The sequence below is a fragment of the Seriola dumerili genome, unplaced genomic scaffold (assembly GCF_002260705.1).
Source record: "Seriola dumerili isolate Sdu_G_001 unplaced genomic scaffold, Sdu_1.0 BDQW01000230.1, whole genome shotgun sequence".
In the NCBI taxonomy this organism is placed as follows: Eukaryota; Metazoa; Chordata; class Actinopteri; order Carangiformes; family Carangidae; genus Seriola; species Seriola dumerili.
The window spans coordinates 598,853-624,874 of NW_019174485.1; the positions used below are offsets into that span (position 1 = coordinate 598,853).

Consider the following 26,022-nt stretch of genomic DNA (forward strand, 5'->3'; position numbering starts at 1 on the left):
TATTAGCCCACTTCATACTATACCATAAGATCTGGATCACTCATGATACAAAAGTGAAATTGTTAGTACATTCAGCTAAACAATCCCTTCAGTTGTGCTTTCATTTCAACTTGCCTTATTTATTCAGGAGTACTTTTTTTCAAAACATTACTATTTCTATATTTAAATGTGTATTTAAAGGGCTTCCTTAAAGCAAGTATGTTTATGCATTTTATGCCAAACTCCCTTAAAAAGACTGTTCAAGCATGATTATAGACTCAAATAAATTTTATTTATCCAGCATGATGTATGGAACAAGACAGTACATTAACAGTAAATAGTCAGTGAAAAATGAACAAGCTTGTTATAAAAAGTATAAATATAATACAATCCTCAAAATTTTAAGGACACTTAATACATTTTGTCATTTGACATAAATAAACTATAGGGTTTCTCTCAGAATATATTGTCTAAACCAGTAAGACAAAAACAGTAAATGCCTCTTCTCTTTGAAAAGTTCATAGGGTTCTTTCTTTGAATTGAGAGTAAAGGTCAATGTGGACTATATACAGTCTGTCATGTCAGCACCAAAAGAACAATACTGATTTTTTTTTTCTCTTCTCTACAAATGTGTGTATGGCCTGAGTTAGTGTGGTGGAGGCAGAGAGACAATCACACAGAGATTTATCACCATTGTTTTGAAGAGGCATTCTCTTCATTCACGGTGGTTTTCACTACCGGCATCAGGTTAAATCTGACCAGCAAGGTCTCTATTGACTTTTTTATATGTTTACTTTGACAGAAATAAACAACAGCCACAACATAGTTGGACGGTCGCTAATGCCTTGGCTCACTTCAGTGTTTTCCTCTGTTTCTCTGACATATAAAAACGCTATATTGGCTGCTTTGAGCTCAGATTTTGACGGTTGCGAAAACCTCACTTCCCCTGCGTTTGCCAGAATAAACCTTTTGAAGGTTAGTGTGTCAGAGTATTTCCTGTCCCAGTTTCTGGGACAAGAAGGCAAAATAGAGTTCTATCAATTTACAATTACAATAGTGCCTCTTTTTTGGTATACAAGGCTAAAAAAAGTATGAGTAAACATCAACATTTAAGCCTGAGAGAACATCAAAAATATGTCATGTGCTTTATAAACACTTATAAAAACTACAAAAATAATATAGCTCCCATTCATAAAGAGAATGACAATCCTTAAGATTTGTAGTACTCTTTCATCCCAGCCTTTGGCTTAATCCTTTCATGGAATAAACTGACTCCACTACTCTATATACAATATTTATAGCTTGGAGAGCTTTCTTTTGAATGTTCATCATCTGAGGTTCACAATGTCTCTTAGGACAGTGTTTCTGTGTGTTTTAAAAACCAACAAATACTGTAGGGACTGCGTCAGCAGCTGCTCTTGAGATTCATCAACAATGCCCTCGTAGAGAGGCGCTTTGAGCTGCCATAAATCTTGGAATGGCCCAATTTAACATGTGTTGGAGAGCCACACAAATAAGGTGCCACATCTGTACACCGGGTCACCAGCTCCATGGTACGAAGCTCGACGACCACCTAGACCAGCCCAGCTTCCCGGCACATTCGGTAGAACTGTCCCCGTTGTGCGATGAGGTTGGCTGGAGAGTCCATCTCAGAAATGTGGCCTCTGTCCATTACGATCACTCTGTGAAGCAGCAAAAAAAAGGAGGAAGACGAGTTTTAGATCCAGTACCTTATGATTATGCATTGGTGAACTGTAGAGTTGCAACTTAGCAGTAATTTTTTTTATCAGTTGTTTTGTCTCTAAAATGTTCCCATTACAGGTTCCTAGAGTCAAAAGTAATGTCTTTCCATGGTTTATTTTGTCTGAGCAGGTATTCAGATCACAGTGATAGGAAACAAAAACAAATCCTCACATTTGAGAAGCTGTAGCCATCAAATATTTGGTATTTTTACCTTGTGTAGTCCATGATAGTGTTAAGGCGGTGAGCAATGGTCAGGACAGTGCAGTCTTCAAACTGCGTGCGGATTGTGGACTGGATGAGTGTATCTGTCTCCAAGTCTACAGCAGCTGTTGCCTCATCCAAAACCAGGATCTTGGTTTTTCTCAGCAAGGCTCTGGCCAGGCACACTAGCTGGCGCTGACCCAGACTATACAGACAAAGGAGAGTTGGAGAGGGATGGTTAGAATCACATATTAAACAAGGACTGTTTGTACCCTGGAGCTTTGCGTATCTTTATAATAATTTATTGGTGACCAACTAGGCAAAACAACAGCTAGTGGTTAATCTAGATTGCAATGTGTCATATCAATGTTGTCGTATACCTGAGGTTTTCTCCTCCCTCTGAGCATTCATGGTTGAGTTTGTCAGGCAGATTGGAGACAAAGTTTTTGAGGTGAGCGAGCTCTAATGAACTCCACACCTCTTCATCGGTGTAGGTGTCAAAAGGGTCAAGGTTCATCCGGAGGGAGCCTGAGAATAGAACAGGGTCCTGGGAGAGAGGACAGCAGTTGTTATTCAACACTGTCCAGATTGGCAACAGGATTGTTACAATTTGTAATGGCTTATTTTAGATTGGATAAGGATTGAAACTATTGCAAACAGTTTATGTGATAAAAGCCAGGGCTCAGTTTCTGTTATTACTACTGCCGTACCTGAGGAATGATAGTTATGCGTGATCTGAGGTCATGGAGTCCGATGTCTTCGATGTTGACTCCATCTATAAAGATCTTTCCCTTTGCTGCCTCTAAGATCCTGAAGATTCCCAGGGCAAGTGAGGACTTCCCCGCTCCTGTTCGACCCACAATGCCAACCTATAAAAAGAGGTTTGGAGTCAGAATTTATGTATGACATAATGCTGCAATTTAAGTAATTCAAAGTGATCCAGGATTAGGACCGGTGAAGACTTCAAATATTGTTTTGTATCACACAAAATGACTCACCTTCTCTCTTTCATGAATATGCAAGGTAATGCCTTTCAGAGCCAACTCAAGGCCTTTACGGTACTGCAGCCCGTAGTCCTGAAACTCTATAGTGCCTTTCTGGGGCCAGGCCAGGGGCAAGGAGCTGCCTTCTTTACTCCAGCTAGCCTAAATGAGACAACAACAAAGGGTAAGTAGAGAACAAAAAAGCCCTGTACAGTGGTGAATTTAGTGTCCAGAACAGCGATTGAATGTGTGTGTGCCGGGAGCACTGACCTCTTTAACAGTGTCAGCATACTCGTTGACTCTCTCCACAGAAACTATGTTGTTTTCTACGTCAGTCCAGGATCTCACAATCCAGCTCAAGATTCCAGTCACCTGCGATATCCAAGGCAATGAGGTTTACTTTAAATCATTTTATTAGATGATTTGATGAATATTTCTGTTGTTAATAAGATGCATACTGGGACACCTCCACTGTTACTGTGTGATTGTGTGTGCAGGTAGAGGCTCTTACCTGGAGGGAGTGTGACACAGCCAAACCAACGATGCCCGGGCTCAGTGTGTTTTTTCCCATCACAGAGAGAATAGCAGCGGCTAAGACCACGCCATTACCAACAAACTCCAGATTGACTGCCAGCCACCTGTGGATGTAACAGTGATTTAGTTGTGGGCAGGCAAATGTGAATCATGACCATCCCCCTGAACTGTTTAAGTTAAAGCACTTTGTAATTATCACATATAATCTCACCGGGTGGCCACAAATCGGGGGAAGTAGGACGTCTGATTGAAGTCGACCCTCTTATTGGCCTGCAGAATGAACCTGGACTGCTCCCCAAAGGCCCGGATGACGCTGGCGCCCTGAACCGTCTCATTGAAGTGGGTGTAGATGGGCGAGCGGCTCACAGCTTCCAGCCTGCGCAGCTGACAGGATGTGGCGACGTAGAAGCTCTGTAGCCCACAGTGGAAAAATAAAATACCAGCTTTAATGAATGAAACCAAGAGGGAGCGCTGAGGGCTTTCCCATAATTCATAGTGAATGTGTTTAGCATCTATGTCAGCAGGTGGGGAACAAAATACAAGTGAATGGCAAAATCAGCAGGGTTGGTTTTGGAGCCCAGAGCTTTCCAATAACATACAGTAATGGAACGGCGCCCTTTAACATAATGCTCTCAGACAAAATAAGGATCAAAGTCAACAGTGGTCAGGTTAAATGTCAGGGGGGAAAACGTACCTGGACAAAGGCGTAAAGGAAGGCGAGAGGAAGGATGATCACGGCTGCAAAAGGTGTCGCCATCAGCACAATGATGCAGACCTCCATGAGTTTAAAGACGTAGCTCAGCATCATTTTCAAACCATCGGGCACCATACAGTCGATGGCGTCAATCTCCTTGGCAAAGCGGTTGAGTAGGTTGCCACTGGGTGTGCTCTCAAAGAAAGACATCGGAGAGCGCAGCACGTTCATCAGCAGGTCCATGTGCAAGTGGCGAGATGCGATGATGCCGCAGATAGAGATGCCGACGGTTGTACCGAAGATGGCGATACCTGAGCAGCGGGGAGAGATGTTTGATCACACCAGAGTCGTACGTCAACAAACCACTGTGAACTGTTCAAAACATTTGTAGTGTTTGTCCAGGAGGACTCATAAATGTAACTGACTGACCTTGCACAAAGCCCAAAGCCCCAAACACAGTCAGTTTCAGGTCTGTATCAATCTGGGTGCCGTTAACAACGGGGTCATCAGCCCACATACTGAGCCAGTAGTTGTAGGCCAATGAAGCCCCCTGCTGAAAGGCGTACAGGAAGACGATGGGAATGATGATGGCCAAGCCGATGGTCTTGAAGTACTTCTTGTACATCTCCAACCTCACCTGTTGTATAAAAACAAAAAATACCAGTCAGTCTCAAGGAATCAGAGAACTTGGTTTGTCTTTGTATCAACAGTTTTATATTTTTCATCTACGTTCATTAAATTAATTATCTATCTATCTATCTATCTATCTATCTATCTATCTATCTATCTATCTATCTATCTATCTATCTGGCTCTTTTTTGACAGAATTAAAAGTGAAGCCATTTTCAGACTTACCCTTCCGGTGCGGGCCTTGTCAACCACAGTCAGCTTGCCCAAGTCCTCTGGTACCTGTTCCTGGTCTGCTTCAGACACAGGCTCCATATTCTGCAGGTTGGTATTAGTGGTGTCTCCCCTGGAGAATATGGAGAGGTCAAAGGTCAGTTTCATAAAAAGGATGCTTGGGATGCCACACATCTTTATGACAGTTTACACATTTGTTTACGTACCCAATGAGCTGCTCCTGTGACAGGTCTCTGGAGAATGGCATGAAGTCGACCATGCTGAGGCGAGCATTGGACCTCCTGGAACCAGCTACAAGAAACGGACGTGTTAATTGCACATGTTAAGTGCTCTTTTCTACATACTATGAGTTTATTTATGACAAATCTTTTGTACAAAATAACAAACACTAATTGACAAAAGCTGAAATAAACAGAACAGCGTCTTTTGAATTGCTGAAATGTCGCCTCACCTCTCTGTATGGCGCTCTCTTTTCGCTCTGTGTTGGCAAAGGTGTGGATGAAGTCAGCAAAGGCACCGTGGCGACTGAGCAGCTCCTGGTAGGACCCGCTCTCTGTGATTTCTCCATCTACCAGGACGAGAATGAGGTCAGCCTGCGGCAGGAAGCTCATCCCATGGGTCACCAGGATGCGAGTCTGTATAGCATGCCACACAAGTCAGAAAAATAAGATGTAAGCACAATCCAACACCAAATTGAGGCTTTCTTAAAAACAAAAGCATCAGCAAAGTGGTGGTGTCCACATTATGATAACAATAGCACAGGTCATGTGCTTGTCAGTGGTTTGGGTGTCATAAAACCATTGGCTTGTTGCAGCTGAATTGAAGAGGCTAAATTGCACATTGTGGGTTTTGCTACATGCATTACCTTGTCTCTAAGGACTCCTTTAGGGCCAATGACTTTGTCAAAGATGTGCTGACCCACATGCGCATCAACCGCAGAAAGTGGATCATCCAGCATGTATACATCAGCCTTCCTGTAGACAGCCCTGGCAAGGCTCACCCTCTGCTTCTGCCCACCCGAGAGGTTCAGTCCCTGCAAGAACAAGATTATTAGAATATCTCAGACATGACTTAGCTGATTTGAAGACAAGAAAGAATTTTTAATTATTTCTTTGAGAAGTAGAAAAATGTTCATACCTTCTCTCCAATTTCTGTAGCATCTCCAGCAGGAAGGATGTCCAGATCGGGCAGCAGTGCGCAGACTTCCAGCACACGGTGGTACCATGTTTTCAGCTTCTCACGGCCGAACATGATGTTGTCTTGGACTGTGGCGTTCTGAATCCAGGCCTGCTGGGGCACATATGCCACAGAGCCCTGTGAAGACAGAGAGAGACTGTCAATATTTATTACATTTAACCCACAAACTCCGAATAGATCTTGCACATGGAACATAAGGTCAGTACCTTGACAGTGACTTGACCACTTCTTTTCTCCGTTTCACCGAGCATGGCGGACAACAGAGAGGACTTTCCACTGCCCACATGTCCCACCACAGCAACAAGGGAACCTCGTGGCACACGGATGTTGATCCTGTCAACAAAGAAGTGAAATTATCCGTTAAGTCTCTCTTGATTTGATAGGACATTTTGTTTTTTTGGTTCTTTTTTTTTTTTTTTTTATAACTCACACCTTTTAAGACATGGAGGGCCCTCTGCAGACCAGCTGAAAGTGCCGTTTTCTATCATCACATCTTCCCCATCTAAACAAGACAGAAAGAGTGAGTGAAATAAACAAAACACTGAACACAGGACATGTTCATTTAACCTGAGAGACAAACAAACTTTCAAAACAAAATTCCCACTTGAAGTTACTTGTCAGAGTGCAGTCTGGGCATAATTACAAGTGAATTTGCTTAATCATGCAAATTACAGAGCTCTTGCTTTTTCACAAGCTGTCTTAGGAAGTGTTGACAGACTACAGACAATGGAGCACAGCATTTTCTTTTATTTCTCTATGATTCATATGTCTGAATTCATGCTATGATTTACGTTCAACCACTAAATGGGAACATCCTATAATTACCATGTCTACCAGTCAGGCCTGGACCCAGGAAGTGACAGTGCACATGATCCATACAAGACTGTGGTACTCCACAGATATAAACAACAAAATCTTGTGGGCTGCTTATGTTATGACAGCCCATGATTTCAGGCAGTATGGGAACCAAATTGAGGAAATTGGTCAAATTAAACAGTGAAGTATAGTAGTTTATTCATTCAGTGTAATATTTTATACATGGGTGGGGCTCCTACCAGAACTCAATGTAGTCTTTGAGACATTGTCCACTTTCAGTTCTTCTGAGCACAGGTACTTTCCCAGACGTCTCAGTGAAACCACAGCCTAAAACAGAGTCCGTGGTTAGTTAACTGACTAATATCCATCATATGGGAACATGAAGATATGCCTGACCAGTCACCAGGGATGGAGAAAATATCTCAGAGCAACCATAAGTATTAAAGTGAAATGTCGCCTACCTGCATGGTTGTGCTTATTGCGAATGGCAGCTGACTAAGTGGGGTCTTAAGGATGTTGATCAGCGCCATGGAGACGAAAACCTTCTGTGCATCCAGGACGTTTCTGTCATCCAGCATCACGTAGACTCCAAACATGGCAAAGGCAATCTTAGGGTAAAGACACTAAATGTTACCTTTACAGGCAGAATAATGCGTGATGGATCATTTTTAGAGCCACAATTTAAAGGATATGGCTGGCATTATTCTAAATTTTTGTAATTGTCAATATATCCAGTGAAAAGACCAAAACCAACAGCAAAGCATTAGTCTGTCTCTTGGTACTGTCTGACTTCGCTGCCCTGTCTTTGGCACTCAGCCCATTTCTTGCTACTGAAGACATAAATCTTTAAGGCAATCTTTTTTTTTTCTACACCGGTCACAAGTACTATCTCAACAACTATTGGATAGGTTAAAATAAAGTCTCATACAGACATTCATGGTGCCCAGAGGTTGTTTTCTAATGACTTTGGTGATCCCCTGACTCTTCCTGTGCGGCCACCATGAGGTTGGCATGTGGTTTAGAGAGAAATGTCTCGACAACTGTTGTGTCGGTTTGCCATGACATTTAGTACAGGTTTCTTCCAGACTGGTCAGTAAACAGCTGTTAACTCTAATGCTGGCTATGTAACAATAGCAGAATTTACGAATAGCTCATTTAATCTAGCATCACTATGGGTCCAATTGATCCAGTACTTTGGTTTATGACATTCTCATCAGCCTCACCTTTAATCTGCCTTTAGTGCTAAATAGCAAAATGTAAAATGATACCTGCTTAACATCAGCATCTTAGCATACTTTAGCTGTATAGTCTTGTTGGACAACAGTGAGGTCTATGGCACAGAGGAATAAGCTATATAAGGTTTTGGGTACACATGCTTGTTAGCAGGATCAATTAAATTTTGGTTTTGGTGTTTTCATGAAATTAACTGTAAGAAAAACAAATATCAGCAGCCTCCTCCTTTGAGCCAGCTTTAGGATTATCCTCTTTATTTGTAGCTATTTCAGTTCAGTGCTCTTACCAGGAACGAAGAGGAGTTGAAGGATGCAATGGAGATGGAGTAAAGGATCTGAGACTTTTTCAGGGCCTTGAGCTCTTTTTCTCTGTAGCCCAAAACCTGCTCCAGGAAGGCTTTCTCCCAGGCATAAAACTTCAAGATCTTTATTCCATTCAGGATCTCGTTCATCAGTCTGATGCGGCCATCCATGAACTTCATTTGGATCTCCTGTTGAACAGACAAACAGTGTTTTTTTTGTTTCTTTTTTATGCATTTTATTAAAAAAACAAAACAAAAAAAAACCCTAATCCCAAACTGAAACTGGGGCACGGTGGAAAGACAATTACCAGACCAAAGCAGATACATACATTTGTAAACATGGGTTTGTCTGTGCTTGTTACAGCTGTAGTAGTTTTCCTGAACATCACAGAACTTGTTAAATTCAGTAAGAATTTATTGCTTGTTACATTTTAGTGATTTTTATGACAAGGAAACAACAAAGGGCCAGGAATGCGGTCACTGCATTGAAGCCTAAGTTCGATTAAATTGGCATCCAAATTTACAGAATCGTCTGTTGTTTTTCCAAAGAAATGAAAAATTATGTCTTCTTACTGCCCACCCTTTCCTGTCATTGTTTTTCAAACACATTATATGGGGCAGACATCAAAAGGACAAGAGAGAATGTACCATCCAGGCCAAACACCCGCGCGGCTCTTCAGCCACTATCTAAACCAGCTGTGGCATCCCTGACCTAACATGCCAGATGTCGGGGCTGCTGGAGTGAAAGTGTGAAGGATTCCTGTAACAGGTTTTACCTGCAGCTTGCTTCTTTTCTTTGCAATGAATCCGTTGAGTGGAAAAATAAGGATGACAGTGGCAATTCCTGCCAAAGCTGATGGGCCAAGATGCTGAATAGAAGAAAAGATAAAGCAGTGTCAAGGGCTTTTCAGTTAAATTTCATTTGTGCATGAATGGGAGGCATTGTGAAAATCCTGCATTGCAGCATACCTGCCAGAGGAAGAAGAGACAAAGAGCAATCTCGATAGGAGCCAGCCAGACGGCGTTGAAATACACCACAAAGTCCATGAGCTTCTGAGTGTCTGCGGAAACCAGATTCACGATCTCGCCCACAGTGCAAGTCCTCCTGGCAGAGCTGTTTATCACCAAAGACTGGGTTGACAATAAAAGAGACAAAGACATTTAGCACTCAGCGCATTGTGTCCGATATAATTTTACACCCTCATAAAGATTTCAGATGATCATTCATCTTAGGTAAAAGCTGTTAATCACATGCTGTGTACTGCTTTCCAGGCTGGAAGCAGACAAGGCTTTTGTTTATGCCATTTAAGACGTAATTTATGTCGCATCTAGAGGTTAGCCGCTACATGTCCGTGGACACAGATCTACCCACCTTCCTGTAAACCAAGCCCATAACAGCTGTCTTCACCCTCATTCCCACTGTGAAGCAAGTGTACATGTACTGATGGTTGAAGAGGGACTGGAGGCAAGAGAGCAGGAACATAAGAGTGGCGTAGAAGTAGCCTTTCCACAGCGGAGCGTCTTCGTCTCTCATGAAACCCAGCAGAAGACTGTGGTGGAAGAGAAGGAGAGGATTAATACAAGATTATCGGTCGTTTGCACATGTTTTATTTGTTTGACCCTTTAGTGCACCTAAGGGTCACTGATGAAGCAGTATGAAAACCCTACGTCCTGTGTGAATTTCCCTGGAAAGTAGTGAATGATACAAATCACAGCAGACAGACGGGCTTTTACCCTGTCAACACAATTTTATTTACTGTGTTCAATCTGGTATCATTGGATTTTCATTGTGTGCCTTAAACCAACAGCTTTGAGCGCTGCTGTGGCTGCTGGCTGACTGGTCCACACAAAGTAGCTCGGGTTGCACAACAGTGCTCAGCCTGTGGCCAGGCTGCCCTCACACTTGGCCAGCGGCTCCCTTATTGTGGTCTGATTGCATTTCTGCCATTTAGAGCCTCCTCTCCCTCTCTGCCTGTCCCCCATGCCGGAGCACAGAGGGCTGTGGTCTCGTCTACTTTTCTTGCTCACAGCTCCGTGACCATAATTAACACTTCCACTGATTCTGTGCTGTGCATCAACAACAACATTCCAGTCTGGCTGGTGGGATGGTGTGGCGGGTGGCGGGTCAGCCGTGACCTGTTTTCACTGTTGCCAGCTTCTGTTGTTGTCAGTATAACAAATCATTTAAAATAGAACAACGAAGGTGACATCTGAGGAGCTGCTTATACAGCAATATCTATAGACTGTGGTATTCCAGCTTTCCCACAATGTTTCTTTAAATTATCATCCCAGGAAATTATAATGTCTTTCGCTTAAATCTCCAAATTGAGCTGGACAGTTTCACTTCAAAAAAACACAATAAAACCTTTTTTTACTCAAGCCTGAATTGCTGTCCATCCAGGTAATTTCAGTCCGAGCTGAGGTTTGGAAGTATTGGCTGCAACTTTCCTTAATACAGCATGCTCAATGCCATTTGGTTTGTGGGACTCCGAGCACTGAAAAGTTGTATGTGAAAAACTCAACAACAACATTTCTTTCCAAATATAATGACAGTTACTTGCAATAGTAATCTTCCTAAAAGCAATTTTATTTTGAATGTCTTGCTATCAAAGTCCAGCTGCATGATTTCTATCTTTATACTAACATATGCACAACAATCACAAACATCTGTTGTCTTTGAAACCTAAAAAGCTTTTTTGGGGTTTTGGGGTTTTCAGCACCACAAAACCAAATCCCCCTGAGCCTTATGAGACTGGATTGAGATACAGCTAATATTTCCAAACAGTGGCAAGTCACGCCACAGCTACTTATTGCCAGATTTCACTCATGTTGAGACTAGGTTTATGTCTGAGCGCACTTGTCTTACCTAAGCACTTGGGGGATGGCGAACATGAAGGCATCGTGGAATATGATACACAGGGTACCGGTTAGGAAGTATGGGCCGAACTTGCGTGCCAGGGTCCTGAGCAGAAAGAAACCAGAGCTCTGCTCCTTCTGCAGCTTCCTGAGGAGCTGAGCCTGGTCTGGTAGTCTGCTCCCCAGCGCCACACCCGACGCCAAGGCCTTCTCCTGCCTGCCAGAGGGAGAAAATGCACACAGTTACAGACGAGACATCTGTGTCAGAGATGCCCCAACATGGTCCTGGCGCCTTTCAAGTCGTTAATGTAAAACAGACTGCTAGGTTATTCGTGCCATCAGTGATGGACTCAAGAATTCGCCAGCAGCAGTTAAAGGCATTATTCACTGCCATAATTATTGGACTTAACGACAGATCTTCAAAGCACTGGATCATGTTAACAAGCCTTGAAAATGACACAGTGCTCGTGTCTTGACGTTATGGTACTGTATGTCCTCAAGTGACTCTTTCGGACCTATTTTTGTCCCTGGATGTCTCTGATGAAACGTCCAAAATTTCAGTTCACCGCAATCATGGCTAAGTCATGCTCTGCTCGGGTCATTAATTCAACCAGCACCATGTTGACGTTTGACCACATTGCAATAAAATGGAACTGGTTCTTTGGCTGTTAAACTATGACAATAGTGAGAGCTGTACAGTGGCTCACAGGCCTGTGTCAAAATAGCAAGCCATATGAGCCAGAGGAAACATGAGGGACATGTGCACGTCCTGCACATGTCAGTTCCTTTTTACATGAAGGTTGATTCATTGTGAGGAGACCAGTTCTGTTATATCTTCTGTGGCTCTGGACGGAGCTTTTGTAAGTCTGACAAAATAACCTGATGATTTCATTGAGGTTATGATGTCATCAAGGCGATCTTGTCTATGACTCGGATACTAAAAATTCATAACAGAAAGTCTGCGTTACGGAAAGACGAATGTATAAATTCCACATGAAATGATGCTACAGGTTGCATTATGGGAAATGTAGGTTCCAGTGCTTTTGGAATACTTGTTACTAAAAGTCAGGCTATCTTAACTTCTGCTGCTTCAGATTTGACATTTATTCAATTGTGAGTCCCCCAACTTTATGACTCCACTATGAAATCGCCCTTTAAACCATCAGATACCAAATATCTATAAATCCTCACTTTTGAATTTTGGCACATTCTGCTGTCCAATCCTGTTGAAGCTCAGAGATGATCTTGTATGATGTGTCTTCCTCCCTCAGGGTCCACAGATCCTCTGCTGCCAGTGGGGTTCGATAACCTTTCACAACAAGCCTGAGGAGGGAGCGCAGAGATGATTCCCGCACGTAATCGTCATCAAAACACACACATTATTGTAAACAAGTACAAACTGTTGCTGTAATGAGTCAGACTAAAAATAAGGGGGTTTTGAAGAACCATCTTACCCAGTGAACCACCAGAAGAGGATCTTTGACAGGAAAGAGGCATCTTTCACGGGACAGGGATTCTGAAACAGATTAAAGACCAGACTCACAGTTGTTTTCGCAGTAAATCTCTCACCACTTAAAGGCTTTCGAGAAGTACACAGCTTCACCGAGGCCAACGGTTGATGGTTGAATGCTGCGCTTGTGAGGGGTGTGTTTTAGCATGGTAATGTGTGTAAACAACACTGTACAGTCAGGTGGTCCATTGTGGGGAGAGGAGGCCATGAACTCCCACAGAACAGAATAAATAGACCTCAGTGTTAGTGCACGGTGAAGATGACGTTTTGAGGTCTAGTGCAGACAGAGCGGAAATGTGTCATCACAAACTGTCCAACAAGTGGATACACACACAAACACAAACACACACACACACACACACACACACACACACACACACACACACACACACACACACACACACACACACACACACACACACACACACACACACACACACACACACACACTCAAAATGCATTCTTTATGGCATCCCTCCACCCAGCCACCCCCTCACCATGGTGTTTGCTCGCTTCATCACCAAAACTGTTGCTCTTCATCCCCTCACTTCCTCTTTTCCTGTGAGTAACTCTAACCAGAGCGTGGGTCGGAGGGGAGGAAGAGGAGGAAGAAGAGGAGGACACAACAAGGAGGGACCAATGGGTGTGTCCACCACACCAGACTGCGGCTTCTGCACCCTCAGCCTCCTCACTGCCGGCCAAGAGCTGGTACGGGACTTTTCCAGCTATGTTGTTTATCACCGGGGAAATATTACGTCACACGTCTGGTTGATTGATCAGAAGCTCATTTTCATTCACCTGTCAGCTGCCCAGTAGCAGCTTGCTATTTTGAGCTTGAAAAGGTTTTGTCAGGCTCATGTTTGAGGGGATGGTGAGATCTGTATTAAATATTGGCTTTGCTGTTGTTTGGTCACAGACTCCAGGCAGCGGTCATGATGTTATCCGACGCTGAAATGAGTGAGTCGTGTTCATGGTATGTGGGACAACATTGTCAAACACACACATGCACTCATTCACACAGGAAGTCAAAGTGGTGAAACGAGAGTGAGAGAGGAAGGAAGGCGGGAGGGAGGTGAATCACACCATTTCCTCCAAAAGGGAAAAGTGTCTTCACAAAAAAAGTCGAAAACCACAAGAGAGCTGCTTAGGCATTTTCTGTCATGGGCATTAGACCGGAGTGGACGTTTCTGACGGAAGTGGGATACATTCTCTTCTGCTTACCTTTTCCAAGACGGTTTTTCCCACCGGAGGCTGGTCAGCAAAACAGCAGAGGAAGAGCTGGGCCAGTTGGATTGTGAAGTAGGAGAAGAAGGCGAGGTATCGTACAATGTCTGAGGCAATGCCCTGTGGAATAAACAAGAAAGCACAGACTAAGGAGGCTGCTATAGGGCTGAAGAATGCCAGAATCTCTGAGTTCGAGTTCCTTGAGTTTATTTGCTTTAACCTATTCCAGACAAGTTTTTCTTTTGTTTTAAACCAAGGCCAACATTAATTGGCTTCATGGCCAAGCACATGCCACAGAAAAAAAAAATGTTTTACTTGCATCAAAACATAAGGTTTTCAACAGGATCAAAATGTGCTTCGGTTGTTTCATCTCTTTCAACATTACTAAAGAAATCACACATCCTGTAGTATACTGCGCTATTTATCTTCACTGCGGCTTTGTGTGCAGTTTCACAACAGCACTAGATTCATTAAATGGCTTTTCCCATGCTTACACATTGTATAGCAGAGGATATGGTTTATACACTGAGATCACAGACACAATAAAGAGTATTTTGGACCTTTAGGCTAAATCAGGGTGAAAACCCAAAGTCTTTAATGGTGTACTTTATATAAATGAAGCAACAGTTAAAGCTGCCTCTCAGTCACGCGAAGCGGCCGTATCTGTAAATAGGGAGTTTGTGGTTTTACAAACCACAACCCATACTTTCAATAAAGCCAACAGCTGCGATATTAACCACTCAGAGACTTTTGTGAAATGTAGGAACGGCATGTTATTCTTGACATACAGAAATTGTGGGCTCTGGCAGAGGCATTGTTTACTACTAGGTCAACAGCACTGCCACAGCCAGTCTGTTGTGCAGCAGTACGGGTATGCAGTGCCCAGAAAGTTGATATGAAGGGGCCGATTGGATCCGGCCACACAGTGAAAAACAGGGTCAGGATGGCCGGAGAGTGGGTGGGAAAAATGTAGGTCAAGCAACTAAGAATGGGTCCACAAACATGAACTCTGTCAACTCGAGCCGTCAACACTACAATGTAAAATACTTTCTTTAGAAAATGTCCCAGCAGCCTATAATATATAAATGTGAGCTGACACAGCAGCAAGTAAAGTATATGCTGCACACACACGTATATATATATATATATATATATATATATATATCTATAGATTTATATGTCTGTGTGTGTATTTACATATGTGCTGTATACACACAGTGTCCAAGAGACGTTGGGATACGCGGGGAAAGAATGAAATGAGGCATAATTGGAAGGCTTTTAACCTCATACCTGAAAAACAAAATTTGAACCATTCCAGCCAAGAAATCTAAATTTAAAATTGTTTACAATGTCAGATTTGTAAAACAGATCTATTACTTAACTATTTAATGCCTACATTTTTGGAAGTCCCTCCTTAAATTGTACCTGAGCATCAGTTCAGCTCCAGTTCAGTTTTGAGTGGATGTTGGGTAATCCTGTACTGTTTCTATTGCAGCTGTGTGGTTATTGAGGGAATATGTTGACATTTTGGGAAATACTTATGTGCTGTCTTGCAAAGAAGACTGATAAAACTGATACCACTTTCATGTGCAGCTTAGCTTAGCATAGCACAGACACAGGAAACAGGGGTATACAGCTGTTTCTGTACAAAGGTAACAAAATCCACCTTCCAGTACCTTTGTAAGCTCTTCAGTACAGTTCAACTGTGGCTGAGTCATCTGCAAAACCTGACACTGCAGCATATCATTTCAATTCTGTCTTTAAGAAATTATCCACCTGATGTTTAGTGGTGTTATTAGCACCCTTGATCTACAGTTGAACAGATGAAAAAAATCAGGGAATATTGATTTGATTCACTGATTGATTGACACGATATGGAGGAGAAATACACGGTGGTCACGTGTGTATCCTGTGTGCATGTGCGGTTGAATGAAATGAAAACATCTGTGTCTAGATCTTAAATGGCCTTGCATTCTGTGTGGATGCATAGACTTCCATCTGGCTGTGTTTACGGCAGTGTAGGCCCATAAACACAGCACTGACGTTCCTCTGGTCTGACCCTGGGCTGCCATGTCTCACCAGCATTTATCCCAGGGCCATCATTACTTTCCCCCAAGCAGTGTGGGAATGTCACACTGAAGACGATAAAACAGAAATATGGATGTGTGTGTGTTTGTGTGTTTTTATAGAAATGCAAATGTGACTACCCCATGGCTGTGTGTGCTTAAATAGAAACTTACCCCATACAACAATGATTGCAGTGTCTGACAGGAGACTCAGGAAGAAAAGGCAAACTTAAACACACACAGGCTTGACCAGAATTGGCAGTGTCATCCTCCAAAACTTGGTTAACTTTAGGTTACCTTGGTTAAAATTGAGGGATGAAATAGAAACTCTTTGCTGACACAGGATATATCTCAAGCTGTGTTGCTGGAGTCTTGTGTCTAGACTATGGGCAAGAGTAGACCTGATTAGATATCCCTGCACAGTGTTTTGACACTGCAGGTTCAATGAGTTTGAACCTGACAAAACACATTCACTTTGGTTGCAACTTACTCCTGATATACAATATAGAGAGTACGGTGGACGTTTTTTTTTATGATGCCATATACAGCACTGTGTGTAATTACATGGTGGTAATATTCATGTTAAATGGTATGGCATGTTTATATTACATATTAATTAATAGGCTAACTACATACCTCATCCATAGCCAGCTGGATTTTAGCTCTGAGAGGCACCAGGGAACAGACGACGGCCAAGATCCAGAACAGGAAGAGGAATACAGAGGAACGACAGCCTCTTATTCTTTCCAACTGGATGATGCATAAGGCCAGGATCTAGACAAAGAAAGACAGAATTCACATGTGTGACTCTCTGCACAGGAGAGGGAATAAATCTGTTTTAGAGCCAGAGAGCAGAGAGCCAAAAGAGCTTGGAGCGACTCCACTGACAAAACCAAGGACAAAAAAACCCAAAGAAAAAAGTGATTTCCAAGTACAAATTGACTTTTATTATCACTTCTGAACTGACTTCAGGCTAAATCTTTTTTCTTCTATGGTGAGTTTTTAGAAAAGTTGTAGTTGCACTGGGAAAATCTTCCTCGCAAGCTACCATTTAGTGCTACTCCCCTTTAATTCAATCGAGGGAAATAAAGCACTAGCTCCCTTGTATTAGCTGCCAGTGTCACTGCCAATGTTTCCAACAGAGCGCAAAGGATATAATAAGATTTCAGCTGATCTAATGCAGCTGATGGTGGTTTTAAGAAAGAACTTGGGTTTCTGGGATTCCCCTGGTTGCAGGCGCACATGTGATCTGGCAGACTTCTGCCTATAAAAAATTCGACATGTATGGTATGCCGCACGCCCTACACACACTTCTCAACATTACTATATACTTTACTTAAAAAAAAGCAAAACTCTAAATTGTGATGTTTTCTCAAAAATAAGACTGATTCAGTGTTTGGACACGGCTGTCTGTCCGTCCTCAGAGAAGTCATGCATCTGCCATAGCACCACTATAATTGTTTCGTCTCTGAGTGGTTGGCCAAGTGAGACGTCACTTTGTCATGCCAGCTCATCGCCAAGTGCGGAGAAAGCGGGTTTAGGTTTCATAATGAGAACCACATTGGTAACTTTGGGATGAGCCACGGCACTGTCCTGTTATAAACTACAGTGGTCTGGTAATTATATACGTTTTTCGCATCAACAACTCGATACACTGTAGGAAGAGAAGTGTACAGATTTCTGTAAGCCGGCCAAGGCGGTGAACATCTTTATGTGTCCCAGTTGATATAAACAACATCCAAGGTTCTTGTTTATTTGATGTAGTGATTATTTTATTTTTTAGGTCATTCATTTCTCCCTCATACTTGATTCTTGCCAGTCCATCAAAGGATGAATACAGATAGACAGTCACTTACAATCATACCTATGGGGAATTTAGAGTCTCCAGTCAACCTGACTTGAATGTGTTTGGGAAGTTGGAGCCAAAGGCACACCTATAGGGGGGATGTGAACACCGGGAGAACATGTGAACTCGAAGCATACAATCGTCCAGGAATTTTATGTGGTTTTTTTTGTGCTTTACGAGTGGAAATGTCCTCTAGTTACTGGTAACTCTGTTTACTTTTGTACTTTTCTTTGTTAGTTTTTGAATGCAAGCAGCTTACTTTTACTTAAACATTAATTAACTGATTTTTTGCAACTTGTGGGCCACCCATTGATCTATAGCCACCTTATAAAGTTGATATGCGATGATGAAGGTGATAGAAAATATTTTATTAATACGAAATATTGATAAGTGTAGCTTTAATATTAAAAGTAAATAACAGCACTTTAACTTAAAGATGATATTTTAATATTCTTTTCATTAAAAACTAGATTTTAGCTGAATATATAAATTCCCATAATGCTTCTGGATCTTTTTCTCTAGTTTTGATCAACTCTAGGAGGACTACACACTACTACACACAAGTAGTGTGTGTTTCTTACACTGGTTATGATTACATAACTATTAGGCTACATCTATCAGACCTACAGTCTGTCAGTCAGCAGTACCAAGCCCATGGCAAGAACTCTCTGTTCCTGACTGCTGGTACTTTACGTCCTGAGCTGATGAGGTTGAGGTTGCATCAGTCCAAATCCAAACCTTTATATAAGTGAGGAAAACATATAGCTGACCTTGGGTCAGCATCTGGGGCAAGGGCCCGCCTATTCCCGGTCTTCCGCTCTGACTCGCCATATTACTGCAAACCATCGGCCCATCTGTTTGTACAAGTCAGTGGGTGGAACTAAGTCCATCACTAAGCCCCAAATCAAAACCCTACCTTATAATTACACGGGAAGTGAGCGGTGCTGGGGAAGGAATAGGAGCTTTACGTCATGGTATTACTGATTATAGTCAGTGTCATGCGTGTACTTTTCAACAGTGACTATGATTTGAATGTGGGCTGACTGACGTGGTCAAAATCTTTCCCATACATTTACTTGAGTTGAGGGCAACAGAACAAGTTGGTGAGAGCAACAAGAGCACAGTGTTCCAGGCCTGCGCCCAGAGAACTGGTGGTGGTGGGTGGCTACAATCAACATCTAGAAAATTATATCCTTTAATAAAGATAGGTCTGGCAAGTAGATTTAAAGATTGGTGACATGCTCGTAATATGATAAAGGAGATGGTTGTTGTCTGGCCCCCTGCTGTGATAAATGATATCCTCGAAATAAACAAGGTTTTTTGAAATGTATCCCTCAATACAAGAGACGTCTCAGTGTAATTTTACACGTGCTGGTATTTACTCAGGAGTCTGAAAAGACCACAGGTGGTCAAGGCTGTCTGACTTGGAGAGAGTAAGACTGTGCAGGACCTGTATGAGGCTGCAGAGAGAGGAAGCTTTGTGAGTAAAGCTCTACGGCTCACTGGACTTCAGCAACCCTCTCTATCTGGGCTCTGCGCCCTTTTACTGCATTGTAATTCTTATACCACTCCTGCCCAGGATAACCAGCATTTTAAATGTGTCATGCCACCCATGTTGTGAGCTGCACCCCTCCTCTGTTTATACCTACACATCAGTTAAGCGTAATTTAAAATCTCCTGAAAATGAGTGGGATCGAAACATTCAGGATCATTTCTGTCAACACAAGCCACTGAAAACATTTCTGTGATTGCACACCAGCCCTTATCTTCTATAAATAATGTTCTGAAGCCCACCTTACATACCACCCTGATCCAGGTAGGGAGGGCCAGTATGGTTTGGTTCAAGATGCTTTGAGGGAGAAAAGACAAACAACATTTGTAGAAATTAAAGAGCTCACCCAGACAGCATAAATTTGGCACGGATGTTGCACTGATTTGGATCAAACCATTTTAGCTGTTTGAGCTGTTTCTACTGTGCACACTGTGCATTTCGGATATGTTTCATTAATTCTAAACCTCTGGGTGAATGTTGTGTCCTTTGTCTTTTCTTCCTGTCTGTAGAGGCATTGCAATTAAACATGCTGCACCTTAAATACAGTTTTGGTCAGAACAATGGCTCAAAGAAGAAACTGGCGTCAGAACTTCTCGTCCAACAGCATACCTGTAGTACGTATACAAAAAGGCTGAATCCCTCTGTGTAATTAGGTTAAACATAGGGTACAATTGCGTGCCATCATCTTTGTATTCAGTGGTTTTGTGTTTTTTAAAGATGAATCAAAAAGTTGGAGGAGATTCATACAATTAAAGCACATGATTAGTCAATGCACTTTCACCACTTGCATGATTGGACAAGCCTGTGAGTGGACAAGCACTAACCATCACGCTGCTCTCACTTTATGACTGATTGGCCTGTAATCTGCGATGTGGGGTAAATATATACTTTAGAAAAGAATAGGTCATGCTGCATCTGAAATATTATAGTTTGTATGAAAAATTGTTTCTTTATGACATGGCACCTAGAAATCACATTTTCATTGCACTGGAACTTTGCACATACGTACACTAAGGTCCACATCAAATAGTAATTGATGTCATGACATATGTATTCTGCACCCTGGTGAGTGATGGCCAAACACAGGCTGTGTTTTCAGGGTACTGTAATATTTGCATTGCCTGCAACACTATAAATCTCTCCCTGGCTGTGCATCTTTGCGCCTCAGTGTCTGGCCAACATACTGCACGTACGCTATATATTCTTTCATGTGTTTGCACGTTGACATGTGGGCCAACAGGACACACGCTGAAAAATTCCCCAAACTTCTCTGTTAGCCAGAGCAATGCAGCAGGGATGTCAAAAATGTGCAATGGCTCAATAGTTTAGGCTTTTTTCATACACAAACAATGAACCCATTGAGAGTTTAGTGAACTTTTGCACAATTATGCAACTCCTTTGCATTCACTGTGCATCACCATAGCACAATCTTGTTTAATAACCCTTTCAAAACTTGATCAGGAATAAAGCTTGCTTGATTATAACAAGAGACTTATCATCAAGGTTAAAGCCCTGTATCATTATTGCTTAAATATCACATATAATTAGATTTCAGCTGTATCTAGAAACATAATAAAACATGAAATTATACTTTTTAAGTCCAATTGGGTCAGTTATAGATGTGTGGGTAAACACTATTGTTATATTTACCACAGTCATGCTGCGTATGATGGGGCTGAGTAGGAAGACCATGTGCTGCTGGATCTCCTGGCTCCTCTCCAGCAGAATATAGAAGAACTCCACAAAGCCAAAAGAGGCCAGCAGGAAACCCAACACCTGAACAGGGCAGGAGAGTAATGAGAGACTGCTTTGAGAAACTTTCTGGATCTACTGTCGCATTTGCTGATATATTTCTGTTGAAATTGGGGACCTTGTTGAGGAAAAATAGCAGATGTTTTTGCTGCTTTCAGTCATGTGAAAAACCTTACATACACAATACACTGAAAACCGGCCAAAGTCTGTGTGAAGTCTCACCATCTTGGCGGTGCAGAGGCACGACATCTGAATTCGCCCGCGGTCATGGCAGTAGAGATGAAGGCAGTAGAAAGGGGCCAGCAACCACAGATAGATACAGGGAACCCACACCAGCACTGTGTTCTGGAAACACTGGGTCAGGTCTGGGTTGGCTGTGTACCATGTGCGGTTCCAGTCCTGCAACAAAGAGAAAACAAGAAAGTTCAGATCAGTAGAATAGACTTAAAGGGTCAAAAATTGAGGTCAAACTGTGAGATTATATTCATCATCTGACAGAGAGAGCTGGTGAGGGCTAAATCAGAGAGAACCCAGACTTGGTGCAGGTCCTACGTTTCATCCATCAAGGCAGTGGTGAGTGAAACCACAGCAAGTTGACAGAAAATGTGTCTGTGCCCAATCCTCAGACGGTGTGAGTTGGAAGAGGCCTTCTTTTTTGTTTTTTGGCTAAAAAACAGAGTCCGTTTTGGGATTTTTCTAACCTCGTCTCTGGCTTGTTTCCTAATTGGAACAGGGCAGTGTAAGTTGTCAACACATTAACTGTGAGGTCAAGGGTTATACTAATAAATAAACCTATAAACAGCCCATGCAGACGAGGTGTTTTGGGCAAATGCTGCCAAAAGTTTGAGATTATGTAACAGCAGCAGCAGAACCAGGATAGGTTGTCTATCGTTTAAAAAAAAAAAGAAAAGAAAAACACACGGAGCTAAGTGAGTTGTTGTTGTCTTGCTTCCCTTGTTTATCACCTCAGTGGCCCTAATGAGGGGCCGGGTGTCTGGCTGCGCTAACGAGACTGCCCTGTGGAGTCACCACAGGAAGTGGTTTAAAGATTCTAGCATGGCGGCGCAGTCTGGCCCTGCTGATAGACTTCCAGCCGGGATAAGGGAGAGTGGCCACAATTGGTGGCAACAGCAGGATCATTATGTAACAACTGTCTGCCCACATCCCCCGATGCAAGTGAGCCACGGCAGGTGAGACGCACTTCACACGGACGGATGCTGCTGCAGCTCGGGGCTTCATGTCTCAGCATAAAGAGTGATTAATACAAATTCCCCATCGATCGCTGCCGCCGCTGGAGCCGCAACGGTCTGAAGCACGGTCTCACTGTATGCTGCAAATCAAAGCTAGTACCTTTTCCACACCAAGTAGACAAGTAGTATGCCCACATAAATCTTCATAACATACCTGGTTATGGTTATGTAATAAACGCACCATTTTGCACATACTTCATACTAGTGGTCTCTGTGAGCACTGATGTACCAAAACCTGTTTAAGTGATGAATCTCTTGAGAAGCAGTGAGTGGGAGGCTACTTTCGCAGACCCTTCTGACTCCTGCGGTCAATGGCAGGCAAATGAACAGAGCACTTTTATGTAAGAAATCCAACTTGTCAAACACACTCCAAGCTTTTTCTTGTGCATTCTGCTCAGTACTTATCCTGTTTCTCACCCTCAGCTGAAGTGGCTGCAATAAACTAGTAGATGCCAACAGCTTGGGTGCTGCAAGGTGTCTATTTTTACCTAACAATCACAGTGATGTGAAAGTGGAGAAAAGAGACTTTAACTGTACAGAAAAATGTCCTTTTTTATATCCTCTTCATTTGGTAGAACAATCCAGCGCCTAATAAACCCCTTGTAGTGAAAATCCTGCTAATGATGAGTTAAACAAGTGAAATCTTCCAATTAGCTGTGAGTATAACAGTTTTGAAAACAGCATTATTCACCTAATGTAAGTATGTAGCGTGTACAAACTAAGGACAGTGTAATTTCAGAGAGCATCGATCACTCTCCTGACAGTTTCACCACCACCTGTTGTTCAAATTACAGGATGGCTTGATTTAAGGTGAAACTAAATACAATCTTCCTCCTGGACTGTACAAGCTCAGTTCATTATCAAAGCCATATAAATCCCCAGCTATACCCTACGGCTTTGACTTATGAGTCAACAGTGACGTCTTCCCACAAATATGTAAAAGGTTGATTAATACAGTTAATAAGTGAGGATACTCAGCAGCCAACATGGGACAAAAACATCTTTTAAAACACCCTCAGTGCTTTGCGGTGGATGTTATGTAGCTAACAACATCACATCTGTACTTTGAACTTTCATGACAAAGCTGGGCCGCACAGGATGATACACAGTTTTGTTTCAGTTTCTCAACAAAGTTTAATGTCCGTTGCTTTTGAGGTTTTGCAGGGGTAAAAACAGAGAAAGAGCTGTAATGAAAAACAGAGAAGTGGAGGGATAAAGTGGGGGAGGGGGTTTGGGAGGCAAGTTGGGACCGAGTGCATCCAATCATTTTTGGCGTTCCAGCTGGATTGCAGCCATTCTTCTATTTTCGAGCCGGGATTCAGAATGTGGAGGTTTGCTAATTTACAAGACTAATAAGCCTTTCCAAAAACAGCAGCTCATTGGGTGTGACGCAACCTCACTTCTCAGCATCTCAATGAGTTGAATCATAGAGCAGAGTGACGGTAAATGCAACTGTGACACACACCAAAGTTAAATTCTCCCATTCAGACTTGCCTTTAGAATTAATTGCTAATGTACTCGCATATGTACAGTCTGCAAACTGAGAAGGTCAGTGTGTGCTATTGTGAGTTTCCTACTGTAATGCTGAGTGCTGCCAGCGAACCCATCCCCCTATTCCTCTTCTACACACAGCTTTAATATTTCTCATTCTATTATTGACTTAAATTCTCAGCTGGCCAGTAAAAACCTGTCTAATGCCAATGAACAGTGTAACTAATGGCCAAGGACCCATGGACGGCATGCTAAAGTGGCTAGTGCTAATGCTTTTAATTACTAGATCATATTCATTCATTCTCATAAAAGACGTTAAAAAGACTAAGTAAGTGTTATGCAAGTTCAGTTTCCATCAATAACAGTGGAGGCTCATTATTCAGCCTCAGAAAGATAAAAACACTGTTTAATATATATATTTAGTAATTGATAGATATAACTCTTTTCCTATATCACCTGAGCATCAAATTTACTACAACAAAACTTCACTTCATATACTCAGACTCATTATAACTCAACTGGATATGGCTTTACATGATCTGTTCTTGGCAACAAAAAAAAAGACACACTCAGTCAATAAAGGTGATTTCAGGGTCAGTGAACACATCACAAACTCACCCACAGAGGGTCCAGGCCACTCAGTCTGCAAAAGGCATCCATCCACCCGCTTGCTCCTTCCTCCCTGATGCTCCACTTGTTAGGATCGAACAGCCCTCCTGCTCCTCACGCTGGGTAGCACACACACTCAGCACCAGCACAAGTGTGTGTGTGTATGTGTGTGTGTGTGTGTGTGACAGGATGGAGAAAGAGTAGCCTGCAGTATGTGTGTCCTTATTAGATCTGTCCTCTCTCGCTAATGGTCGTACTTCTTGGGTTAAGCCGGTTCCTGCTTCTCTGTCTGGGTGGCACACTCTGTGTTTATAAGTGTGTGTGTTTGAGTGTGTCTGTGTGACTTTTCCTTCCCTTTAATAAAACATCTTCCCTCAATGAAACTCTGTGTCTGTCTGCCTCGCTGTTTGAACTGCTGCTGCCCTGAGATCCTGTGTCTTTCTGACTCTCACTCCGTCTGCCTGCTGTTTATGAGTGTGTCTCCTTGTTGGGTGGGTGGAAATATTTCTCTCTCTCTCTCTCTCTCTCTCTCTCTCTCTCTCTCTCTCTCTCTCACTCACACCCCTCTCTTTGCTCCCACATCTGCTGGATTTCAATCAAAACACCGCAGATACTCCCCTCAATGGGATGACAGTCCCACACCCAGACACACTCCTCACACTTTCACTCACTCCCCCTTACCTCCTTTCTCGTTCCCCCCTTTCTCCCCTTACCCCACGTCACAAACCACCAGTTGTCTGACCACACAGTGTCTGTTTGTGCACAGACATACCTTTTAAACTGCGACTAGCAGCACTGGGATAAAAGCCATGGTTTCAAGATCTCCACTTAACTTAAATCCAAGATATTAGCATTGCTAGTTGTGTGGCATCTATCCATATGTATCACCACTGTGGTGTAAAGCTGACCATACCAGAATGAATGTGTGGAAACACCTTTTCATATGGTCACTAGCCTTGACTGGACTGAAATTAAAATTTCAGTCCAGAAATTAAATTAAAATTTCAGTCCAGACATATGCATATAGATTTTTCTGTTTTTGTTAAGTGGAAAATGTACGGTCACCTCCCTGTTGCAAAGCATCACATGCATCTCAAAGCATTGCACAACAACTTGCTGATATAGGAAGAAAAAAGAACATACTAGTTAATTAGTCATCTCACTGGACTGAAACTTGCACTGTAAGTGGAAAATATGAAATCATCATTCAACCTTTTCTCAAAGTGTCCTGTTGAATTATTAGAGAGGTTAAGTTAATGTCTGTGGTCATCTTGTCAGTGAAGGAACACTGAGGGAAGTAAGACGGGCTTGGCTTTTAACATAT

The 26,022-nt window shown here is 42.5% G+C and overlaps 1 protein-coding gene across 1 annotated transcript; it reads right to left on the minus strand.

The window, feature by feature from the left end:
• Positions 1-282: 282 nt before the first annotated feature.
• Positions 283-24,749, minus strand: LOC111229241 (multidrug resistance-associated protein 1-like). The gene is made up of 31 exons (XM_022755480.1): positions 24,708-24,749; positions 21,571-21,747; positions 21,247-21,372; positions 16,835-16,972; positions 14,130-14,252; positions 12,853-12,914; positions 12,590-12,721; positions 11,409-11,615; positions 9,915-10,092; positions 9,512-9,673; positions 9,319-9,411; positions 8,528-8,731; positions 7,470-7,616; positions 7,248-7,335; positions 6,625-6,694; positions 6,399-6,525; positions 6,133-6,309; positions 5,861-6,028; positions 5,447-5,630; positions 5,202-5,286; positions 4,990-5,107; positions 4,564-4,771; positions 4,135-4,445; positions 3,652-3,851; positions 3,418-3,544; positions 3,177-3,278; positions 2,922-3,068; positions 2,634-2,792; positions 2,304-2,470; positions 1,934-2,128; positions 283-1,661 (listed from the first exon to the last, which is right to left on the minus strand). Exons 1-31 carry the CDS (start codon positions 24,747-24,749, stop codon positions 1,553-1,555), a joined length of 4,533 nt encoding a protein of 1,510 aa, XP_022611201.1. The 3' UTR covers positions 283-1,552.
• Between the last annotated feature and the right edge of the window lie 1,273 nt (positions 24,750-26,022).

Excerpts from the sequence above, each read along its gene's own strand:
- LOC111229241 (XM_022755480.1), bottom strand. The coding sequence starts at position 24,749 with ATGGATGCCTTTTGCAGACTGAGTGGCCTGGACCCTCTGTGG. Across the intron at positions 14,253-16,834 it reads TCCAGCTGGCTATGGATGAG|GGCATTGCCTCAGACATTGT; the intron begins GTATGTAGTTAG and ends TTTATTCCACAG. Across the intron at positions 2,129-2,303 it reads GAGGGAGGAGAAAACCTCAG|TCTGGGTCAGCGCCAGCTAG; the intron begins GTATACGACAAC and ends TTGTCTGTATAG.